The sequence below is a fragment of the Glossina fuscipes genome, unplaced genomic scaffold, assembly GCF_014805625.2.
Source record: "Glossina fuscipes isolate IAEA_lab_2018 unplaced genomic scaffold, Yale_Gfus_2 3, whole genome shotgun sequence".
In the NCBI taxonomy this organism is placed as follows: Eukaryota; Metazoa; Arthropoda; class Insecta; order Diptera; family Glossinidae; genus Glossina; species Glossina fuscipes.
The window spans coordinates 15,957,825-15,969,832 of record NW_023998417.1 but is presented as its reverse complement, the minus strand read 5'-3'; the positions used below and the strand labels follow the sequence as shown (position 1 = coordinate 15,969,832).

General features: G+C 33.5%; 1 protein-coding gene across 8 annotated transcripts in view; it reads left to right on the top strand.

The window, feature by feature from the left end:
• The window catches only part of LOC119635114 (collagen alpha chain CG42342), a 127,517-nt gene that overhangs the window by 16,024 nt on the left and 99,485 nt on the right, over positions 1–12,008 (top strand). For all 8 annotated transcript variants that reach the window (XR_005247021.1, XM_038029701.1, XM_038029700.1 and 5 more), the window contains exon 2: positions 3,798–6,065. Coding sequence is in view for 7 of the 8 variants with exons in the window: in XM_038029701.1 (XP_037885629.1) it covers positions 4,952–6,065 (1,114 nt within the window). In the remaining variant the exon portion in view is untranslated. The remainder of the gene's footprint in view (positions 1–3,797; positions 6,066–12,008) is intronic.

The following is a 12,008-nucleotide window of genomic DNA, read 5'->3' as shown; positions in this document are numbered from 1 at the left end:
AATATGACACCTGAGAGTAACAACATATGCAGTAATTGTTTAATGTGTTCTTAAGCTTTGCTTTAGACTTTTCAATGGTTTTCCATTCTTACTTTCAAGCGAGATACAAAAATGGCTTATTGATTTTCCAAGAGCATCAAGGTCAGGACTACTTATTGCTCAATATACTTTAAAAAAGTGTTTGAAGAGGGGTTTTTGACAAAAGAAACTCCATCACTTCTGATTTTGTAAAACGTACTGTTCGATGTTGCTACCCGACGTTAGTTATCATATGCGACAACAGGATTAAAAGTCTGATTATATTTAAAATTCTAGTGAAAGAGGACATCAATTCATTATAGCACTCACTAACATTATACAATTCTTCGCCTCATTATTGCGTAAAAATTTTGGATATCAAAATTTTTGCTTAATTTTGAGTATACTCGCACAATATCTTCTAATATAACTTTTATAACCAGGGGGTACTCCGGACTTCTGAGTGCCAAAAGTTGTATAAACAGTTAAAACTCTACGATAATTCGAAGACTGCTTGATAGTTTCAGATCGAAAACAGGAGAATTAACGAAAATGGCCAAGTGAACCAAAGCTACCGCACAGAAACAAGCCAAACGATAAAATATATTATTAAGCATTCTTGGCTTAATTGGATGAAGAGATTCAAGAGATAACAAAATCAAAAAAACAATTTTTTTAAATGATGGCAATGTATGTACTCACAAATGGCTTCACCCTAAACTAAATGCTTCTTCATTCTTCTTTCTACTTATTTTCTTATTTCCTCAGATTTAAAAAATTTGAAGAGTGATAGCGATCGTAGATAAATAATTTCACAACGTAAATCGCCTTAAAGTTGGAACAACTGAAGTGCAAACTTCTTGGAGAAACATATTTAATTTGATGGCGATATGGTGCGGATGAAGTGTACTTGTATTTATGAATTCAAATCCCTTTGATTGTTCTACAGCCTCTTACCTGAACGTAAAGATTCTGAATGAACTTAAGTAGCATTCTGTGGTCGAGTAAAGACTATGTCGATTAATAAATTCATAAATTTGTCGTAGCAATGTAGTTGAGATGCAAAATTTCTTATGTAAAAAATTCTCGACGCTGTCGATTGAATCTAAGAATAATCGAATAGTCGTATTCGGTTGCGATGCTCAACACTTATAAATTTCGAAAGTGAATAAATTCGGTTCGTAGATAAAAATGATAGTGATTTAATACTATTCACCATCATATCCGGACTCGTGGCATTAATTTGCTTATTAAATAATTCTGCTTAGCCAAATATTTCTCAGTTTTAGTTTCTTTTCATTGTGATGAATGTATATGCAATGTTTATGCACACACGTTTAGCTTGTAGTTCATTTATTTATGTGTAGAAAAATTCCAGTAACTGTGTAGACAAAGCCGATCGCTGTTTGGAAAAAAGGAAAGGAATTACAATTAACTCAAACTAAAACTACGGTAAACATAAAATTGACTTTAATGTACTCGCATACTCACAGTTACACGTATAAGTACGCATTAATTTCGTTTGCTTTGTTCTTTTTGCTAACTACAACAAAACCGACAAACGAATAAACAACTAACATACATACACGCCTCGCCAGGTTTAGTTTTTTTACTAGTACCTACAAAATATCAACAGCAACAGCCACATGCCAAGCAAAGTTTTCTACTTTACCTCTCTTTATTTTCAACACTACTACGTTACTTTTGTGCATATTTACACATACGCAGCCAGACAGCCGTTTCTGGTCCTGCACGCACCCTTACACATAACTATTTATCCTTACAAGCCAATTCAACCTTTTTTCCACAATCTTTTTTACTTCTATTCTTTTTTACTTTTAATTTACGAGTCTGTTTTTGTCCTGAATAAATATAAAAAAAGGAGAAACTGCACATTGCATCTACACACAAGCACATTGATGTGAGTATAGAACAACTGTTCGAGGTGTCTGGTGATTGCGTTTGTGTGCACATTGCTATAAAGCTTAGCGTTAAGCAAATGAGAAAACTGAATAAATCGGCGTGACTTGGAATCGAAATATGGATTCCCATAATTTCGGGAATACTATAACACTCAACAAGGATGTATCGGGATCATCATCCTCAGATATCTTTAGAATTAAGTATTGACTGAAAGGGCTGTCTAAGTCCAAATCTTAATCACAAGATGCTTCTTCCGAAGCTAATTTAATCTCGTTACACATTTCAATAATCTTTTGAATATGTTTGATAAACGAAGGGACATATGCTCCTAAAGCTAATCACCTGTTTACCTTTAACATCGCTCCTAACAGGGTTAATTATAGGAAAATTATCATGTATCGAATTAAATACACCTCTATTAATGAAGTCTCTTAAAGGACTTTTTCGACTATCTCAATAAGTTATAAAACGAAAAACTCTTTCTCGTGAAATCTTAACACAGACGACGAGACGTGAAACTTTACCGTAATAGATGAGACGAGGCGAGACATAATATTTAATGAAATCAGCTGCTGTTCACTTAACTTTACGCTTTTACAAATATTGTACTTTTGCCTGTCTGTGTGTGCTTATGAGTGCAAATGCATGAATATGTCTGACTATATACTTAACCTCTAGTGTAAAACATGACTTTGATTAAATGAACTTTATATTTAATTTAACTTTTGCTTGTCTTATACTTTTGCGTTACCCTGCGAGAACCGAAGAAAATTTCTTTAAACTTTTCTTTGTAGTTAATTTTCCTTTTTTTGCGTGTAGTCGTTTATGTATACTTGTATGCATATACCGATAATCTTACATATAATTAAAAAAAAGGTACTATCGGAATTATTTCGGATGCAAATGCAAAATTACAAGTCAAAGATGTATTGGCTCAATTTTCCAGGGAATTCTACGCTACTTTTGGAGCAAAGTTATTAAATCCTGCTTTGAGGCGACATAATTTTGTTATCTGCTTAGATGTTTATTCACTTATCCATACCCATACGTCTGCTTCTTAAGCTAATGTGCATTATATTTTTATTAGCCATCCGTGTCCCCATTATTATTAGAGAATACGTTCTTAGGTAACAGGATTAATATTATTTATGGAAACGCATTAAGTGTTTGTGTTGGATTAGCGCTTCTTCGGCACAACGTAAAAATTTGGATAATTTTTTGATTTACTTATATGTTTGAACAATTTAGCATTTTGGGTAGCATAGGCAACATAATATAAAACACAACATGAGAAAAGGCATCGATAAAGTTATTTCGGAAGAGGTGAAATAAAAAACAACAAAAGAAACGATGATACAGTAACAAGGGACTCACAATTCGAAAGTTAAGTGCAGTATAAACTAGAGAAGTACCTGAAGACGTGTTTTATTTTCAACTGAAACCATCGATTCGCTCGGATTTGTAATGATCTTGGATTGAACTTAAATGCTTCTGGCACTGTCAAGCTATAAAAATTTCCTTGAGTTTTCCATTAGCTTGAGCATTGGGTACTCTTCTTGTAAAGCGTAGCGATGCAATGACATCTAATTAAAAGTGTTTAGACGTAATGCAATTGAATTTGCCGTGCTTGCTAACTATTCGGTGAAATTGTATTGCTTTAGTCAGAGATTTCATCGATTGTTTCAATCCCCCCTGTCCTTGAAATTGAAATGTGCGTCCTTAGAAATAACTTGTTTTCATCTGCAAGTGTAAATAAGCGCGAAAATAGAGATTCCTTCACTTTCTTAAAGTTTTTTAATTAGCTTACTTTTTTTAAATAAACTAATTTCTTTCCCGTTTATTTTTCTTTTCAACAGCAAAGACTAAACGCAGAAAAGACATTTTTGAACAACTTCTAAATTAAACTGAACAATAACTAAGCTGACAACAATAAAGTGCCGAAAAAGTGTTATCAACAGTCATATAAAAAAAAAAAAAAAATAAAAAGAGAACGGAAGAGAACACCAAAGAAATAAACAAAGAAAGCAAAAATCGTAAATCTCGCTCAGTCATCTCTTTTTGTTAAAGGAAGACTGTCAAAAACTTGTCAAACCGGAGCACAACTTATAGTAATGAAAAACAAAGAAAAATAAAAAACTTCTCAACAATACTATGAATGTTTCAGACCACACACAGAATTGACTTTAAACGAAACGATTCAAAAATGAAAAATATCCTTTTCTTCACTAAGTCGATATAAGGTAAGCATAGCACGTATGACATTTGCTAAACGCTGTAGTTCTAACAAGGTACGCTACATACTGATAATCAGCGAATGGGGAGACGGCAGTGCGTATTTCCGATTGATACGATAAGTCCTGTGTGAGCAGGGTAATAATAACGGCAGCAAGATTGAAAAAAAATAAACCGTGATGCTAAAACATATACATACAGATTAAATATAAAAGCACGCAGTTTTCCATGTCTCTAATGCAGAAAAATCAAGTTGAAAAACATTCTATTCAGCTACAGCACAAAAAGCATCACAACGTCTGCCAAAAGAAAAGTCATTCATATACATTATTGTTAAAAGCAAATGCAACTGCATAAACCGAATATCTATGCTTGCATGTGATGCCTACAAGCGGTTTTAAATGCTTGTCTTACAAGGACAGCAACATCATCAACATCGGGGCATTAAAAGTAACAACAAAAGTATCAGCATCAGTAGTTGCAGTTTGATTTACTTTCGCATGATTTGATGACAACAAAGGCCATTTGTTAGAACAGAATAAAAGCAATTACCTCAAATACAAATAAAAGTTTTAGAAACACGAGTCACTCAAAGACTAAAACTTACAGCTAAACTTCAAAAGATATATTTCCATTTATACTTTGCTCTTAAAGTCATACGACACAATCGAAAAAATAAAAACATTTGTTTAAGAAAAGTGCTATTCTTTACTGTAATGCTCCGCGAACATTAGGAAGTGAACGGCTGGTTGGTTGAATGAAATGAGCGGTTGGTGATATGAGATGGCAGCGAAGCGGTGAGAGACCCTCTCAGCTAGGGTCGACAAAGCAAGCAAGAGCGTTGGGTACAAATTTTAAAACAACCATAACTGGTGTAGATTGTAACATAGAAAAGCTGACATATCAAGACAACAATATGGAACAGTACAATAAAAATATTGTTAATGATATGGCCTTGGGTAGTAATATGAGCACCGAACAGCAAGTAAATAATCCAGCCGCGCTAGCCATCACGAGGAGCACGGAATCCAACGTTTCCCATCATACGAACACAACACATGCAGCACAACATATGCCAAAGGCACCACTTATACAAGCAATAGATATGAATACATCAACTGCAACATCTAGTCGCCTTCAAGGACTAAATAATAGTAGTCCTACACATAGCGCGTTAAATAGTAGAAAACAACAAAGAAACCTTCATCAACAGCCTCCACGACAACAACAGAATTTAGATTCCAATAACACTAACAATAACAGCAGTAAAAGTAAAACAACACTGATACCTGTATTTCCTATGAAATCCTTAATGGCATTAACATCTGCATCTGGTGGAAATGATAGTTCTGGTGGCTGCAGTCTTGCTGGGAAAACTCCTCTATCTTTGTTAAATTTATTTTTCTACGTGATGTGCGTTACTTCATTGGCGTTTTCACTGTATTGCAATGTAAGACAAACTCGACAAAGCGAACACAATTTAAGGCATTTACATTTGCTGGACGAACGCATCACCGATATCGAATTGCAGTTGCAACAACATACGCAGCAACTTCGACAAGCGTCTGAGTTTGATGATCCCGAAGATAACGACGATGAAGACGATGACGATGTTGCTGCAAATGTCGATGATGGCGGTCGTAATGATTTGGTCGACGTCGCGGACAATGATCGCAAAAATTTGCATATTTTACATTTGGAAAATGCCAAAGATGTAACACAAGCTGTTCGTTTACTCACACGCCAAGTGACGGAATTGCATCGTCTGAGACGTGACGTATCCCAATTGCAATTAACTAGACGCCAACAAAGACGTCAGACACTGGGAGCTGCGGCATCAAATGAACATTTAGCCCCAACAGTTTCTCTACAGGAATGTGCTTGTCAGCCAGGTGAGATGTAATTTTATGCAAGTACTTATGCTTCAATTACTACCGTAATTTATTTATTTATATTGAAGATACGCTTTCTAGAGCTATTGCAGGCATTTGGGAAAACGATACATTTCATTAATACATAGCATAAATCCATTGAAATGCGCCGCCTTTTATCGTTTGTATAGTTTTTAATTTTAATTAGTTTTCACTAAGAATAATACTTTTTAAAGCAATAACTTAATACTTTAAATTTGACTATTAAGTATGGATGACAGAATATAACAGAAGCTCTTTTATGAATTTCTTATTAAATTAATGAGAATATGAAGATACAAGGATAAGCAAAATTTATTTTGAAATTCTTATTGTTCAGTCTTGTTCGAAGTTTGTATAATCTCTTTCTAATCCTATCGACTACTACATTTATTCTCTGTAGATAGTCAAGGACAGCATTGTAACAAACATTCATTTAATATATTTTCAACTATAGAAGAAACAAGAGAAGTTAGATACAAAAATTTTAGAAAATACTTGAAAATGAGTTTTTTCTCAAATGAACAACAAAACGACAACAACGTGTGTAATCAAACAAACAAACGCGTTTACTTAATGAAAATCCATTTGGCAATGTTGCACTCTGGCAGATATACAGGTGCAGACAAACATAAAACAAACGGAAAAGTTGTTCAATTCTATTGTGACTTATGCGATTGATTAACGCATCTCCATGAAAACGGTATTAGGTATAACGGCGGCACGAGTAGCGTAAAAGTGTGCCTATAGTGTGTGTGTGGCTATAATCTAGAAGCAGCCTTTTCACTTAACCTTAAACCAACACAAGGAACATAAGCAAAATAAGCAAATAACTATATACAATTTGAAATGAATTCTGCGTACCCACCCAACAAGGTAACCTTATAAAAACTTCACAAAGCACATACTCGTTCAAGGCGTACAACTAGGACAATGCGATATATACATTTCTATGATTCTATTCGTGTGAATTTTGCAAAAAGTATTAGAAAATTAATGGACGCCCATTGTCCGACTTTTAGTGTAAGAAATTCTTATGTAAGCAAGAGGACACATACAACAATAAGCGAAAATGAAAAGGTGCGATATATAAAAGTTGACGAACGTACTATACATGTGAAAAGTTTACGCAGCATATGCAAATTTTGGCAATCCCACTATACAATACCCACTATAGCTTCTTTATAAAAGCAATAAAAATAATAAAAATCAAAATTATATCGACCTTGAAATGAATATTGAACGCCTACTCTTTAATATGAACTCATGAAAATTAATAATTTTTTCGTTAACTTCGAGTTGATCAACAAAGTCATTGGCGAATTAAGAAGGTTGAAAAAGCATATATACTTCTTAAAACAAACATACCCTCAGCCACACCAGATTCATATTTTATACACGCCGTTAACCTAACGGGAAAATAAGTATAACCATATCATTGGTTTATTTCGATAAAAAAAAGGATAAATAGCCCAAATAAAGCACAGTTAAAGCAAGCAAAAACATGGATGGAGTCTAACACGTTAATTGACGTGATCCATATTTAACAGAATTAATTACCTTATTAAAGGTCGTATTGCCCTTCACCTATTTTTATCATAAAGTATTAAAAATTACACTTTGTCGCTACAAACACACATATGAATTCACTTTACTGAAGAAAGTGGGGCTGTGTATCCAAAAAGTAGACGTAGACAGTTTATTTTTAGGTGAAATAGTTATTGTAGACAAATTTTTCTCATAAAATAGCAAATATTGAACATATCTGCCAGTTATAGGATACGTTTTCATAGGAATTAGGAAGTTATACGGGGATGAGTTAGAAAAATCGGCTCACGCGCTTCAAATTTCGTACATCAACTTAGTGATTCAGAAAACTGTTTTACTTAGCGAATTGCAATTCCGTTTCATATAACAACTTCCCCAAAATAAGGCGTTATAAGCGGACTAAAATAATCAAATTCGATCCATTTTCAATAGGACAAATTCGTAAGTGAAAACACGATCAAACCTCGTGAACCCCAAATTTGTGAAAACTTCCTATGCGTTATATAGTTCCTCACTGACTTAACATACCCTCTCGCGAAAACGCTGTCGGAAAGTTGTTTGGAAAGTTATCCCTCAGCTTCGAAAAACTGATCGTGCAAGACGTGACACTAGTCCTCTTTTAATATATTTTACGCATCATGTTTAAATGCTCCTATAAACGTACATACACTCCCTTAAGAAGTTTTTGAATTGATTGAAAAGTTAATTAGCTAAAATTTAATTTCAAATTACCTGGGTGTGGCTGGGTGTGTATGAGTAGTCTTTTTGCTTCAGATGAGTTTAGCTCTTATTTTAGTTTTAACGAGTTTTAAGTTACGTTTCTTGTATTTATGTAATTACATGATTTTGCTGTGGAAAATGTATAAAATTAATTCCTACAAATGCAAAAACGATTTTTGTTCACCTTTTTAACGATCACTCGTTCTTTCCATAATACAAATTGAGAATATTCTTTCTGTTGTAAAAATTCATTTGCATACAACGCACAATATCATCATAATACAAATAAGTTATCGATATTTTCACTTTTTTGCTTATTGTGGGCGGGATTCTGGGCTTGTTGTATTCGTTCTTTTAAATTTGATTTTTCAAAATCATCCTAACATGCGCAGGCAAAACTTCAGCTTCCTATCTTAACATTTGCAATTTTGAAATTTCCACAAAGAAGGGGTCACGCGTATCTTAATAACTAGCCCAGGTAGAAGAAAATCGAACGTAACTTCTTAATGAAATTTAGAAGTGATCAAAAATTTGCTAAAGCATTGTAATATTTTTTCCAAAATTTCAAAACTCAGCAGCTGTCCAAAAATATTTGTGGTTAGGGTGTCTTGATTTCATGCACACGTCTTCTGCGGTGCGATACATGTGGCAACTGAAAGTGGTGGAGGGATATTTATTAAAATAGTTTTTTTTCGTTTTCACGTTGCCAAGAAGTGTAGTTACCACAACAAAATAATCAATTAAGAAAACCACAAAAATTTCAGGCTAAATTAAACATACGAAAACAAGCAAGCTAAGGGAGGATTTTTGTGAGCGGACTTTAGACGCCATAATGGCTTATTAAGTAATAACATACTCTTGGGGAGATTACTGCGAAAGGACATAAGTTAAATGGTTAAATGGACTTTCTAAACAAAATAAAATTGGAAGAGGCACATTCTATAGCTTTACTCTATCCACTTTAGTTAAGTGCTCATAAAAAATGTCCTGTAATTTAAGTTGAACAAGAATTTGCTAAATTTTATGTATTTATGTTCTAACGTTTTCACAACACCTTCGGGGTGTTTGAATTTAAATTGGACTTACATTCATTTGCCTGTTCATTTGCCAAATGCATTTGCATTTGAAATTCGAAAGATATTTGTTTGTACATGTTAGATTTATTTCCAAATTTTTAAAGAAAAGATAATTAAATGCAAATTTATGAGATAATTTTACAGGCTTAGAATAAAACCTGTAAACCATGTGCATAAATAAATAAGTTGCTATCCTAATGGAAAATGCATTTTGCTAAGAATGTTGATGACCAAATAACTGTGTCTATTAGATAAAGTCAGGCGTGTGCAAACTCCGACACTTTGTTTACTATGAGCTACAAAAACTTGTAATAATTATTAATATAATGCACGCAAAACATCTGCGTAACGCCATCTAAAGGAGAATTGATGTAAAATGACAGAAAATCCTCTCCTTTATTTAGAGTTTAATGGGAAATATTTGATATCGATTATAAACACTACAGTAACTTTGGTTGCTAAAGCAGCTTTGTGACCGTAAAGGTTATTGACAATAATAAAAATATATCGGTGCTGTAAAGATCCGTTCTTTGCCTTGTTTTGAAAAATGAAAACAAATTGCAAGGGCGTGCTTGCTTAATTTAAACGTATCGATTGAGATAGAAAGATCTCCCTACTTAAATGTGCTTCAGCAAGCGTTAAGAATCTGCTCGACGCTGTCAGCGTCAAAGGCTTTCAAAGGCTACTACGCAAATGATATACTTTCGGAATACTGAGAAAGTGCTGGTGGTCTCCTTCCTTAAAGCATAGATATAAACAATTATAATTACTCGATTATATTATAATAATAATAAATTAATTAAAATATCCCTGCCGAGATAACATATACTGAGAAATAGGCCTTTTCGACTCACAACTTAATACTGTTTCGTTCTTACGCTTTCACGCTAGAGACACAGTAATTGATTTAGGTTCTCCTCAAGCTGCATATGTTGGACAATTGGGGACTGGAAAATTTTAAAAATATCAACAATTTAAATCGAACTGACACAAAGGCAAAAATAAAAATAATGTATAGTTTAAAAACAGGTCAGAATATCGACATATGTATAGAATATGTTCACATGTCGAATTATTAAAATCCTTACTTTAGGGGAAAGAAACAAAAACTAAAATATCATTAAATAAATCATTTTACCAGGAAATCATAGAGCTACCGGCGACTTGAGATAATTAAAATGCATAATAATGAAGCATATACGTATAACGATGGTTTATAGGTATCAAATTACACAAAACTGTATACGAATATACACACATAAAGGATATCACAAATCACGTAGACAATCTTTGCGCAACAGCAATGACATCAGCAATCAAAATCTCAGGACAATAGGCTAAAAACACTAAATATTTGTATATTATAGTAAAATTTATATGCATAGAATTTAAAACGCTGAGAAAAGAGGAAAAACAGTAATTTATATGACAAATAATCGATAGCATACTGAACACAAATTAAATACCATCACTATCAATATTACGGACAAAATAGGGGTGGTCGTAGTGGTGATTGTAGAAGTGAAATTTATAGGTCGTTAGTTATGTTCTGGTCAGCATTTCGATTTAAGTTTGATTAAGAGTTTGTTGTGCAAATGACGTTTTTCCACTGCGCTGAAAGGATGTTTGCATGCATGGCTTTTGTTATCATCCGTTTCAAGAGGAGGGAGATTGAATTTTATCTTCCGATAGCTTGCAGTGTTCTAGGCTAACTTTGGTAACGATGAAATTAAAATATACATACACTTGTGTTTGGTAGGCTTGGTGAAGTTCGTGAAAAGGATGCGATTATTAGAATTTGCTGAACGTACGTGCACAACATGTCTTAAAATCCTACTGTGTCAACTAGATTTCTTTGTAAGCTTCGTAATCACCTGTGTAGTTTTGAATAAGTTGTGGCATCCAGTAAATTATTCAATCTTGGACTGTTTCTAAAAGCTGAGAAAGGTTTAGTTGCGAGCCCGAGATTTAAGAGATTACGACGACCATTAAAATCAACATATTTGAGAAAATCTTAAAGATTAATTTGGTGGTAGCCTTTTGTCCTGATTGTACTTATATGTGCGATGGACTTTGCAGTCGTTTGTTTCATCTTGTGCTAATTGACTCACAAAAACATATTTATTCTTTTGCATAATAGTGGACATGTTTAGGAAACTTGTGAAAATGCTCGACACACCCGGAAAAACTTCAAGCATAATAGTCGAATAGTTTATTTGATGGACTTTTTACCCAAAATGTTTCGGGGTGTATTGTGATCGAATAAAACTACAACGATCAGATGTATTAGAAAACCGAATTCCGTTACATGAAGCCGCTCATAAAAAACTTTCTATGGCCTCAATAAATTTACTTATATATCCTTAATCTCTTTATAGTAAATAGTCAAAATGCTCCGTACGAACAAGGAGTAAATGAATGCTATCTGTTTACATACAACTAATTTTTAAATTTTTCGATTCCTTTACTTTTAGACCAACTAATTTTCCGTAGATGCTTGTCTTTCAATTTAGACGACAGACAGGATTTCAAAATGATGAAATTGCATACGATCTATCTCTTCTATTACAATAATGTTCGC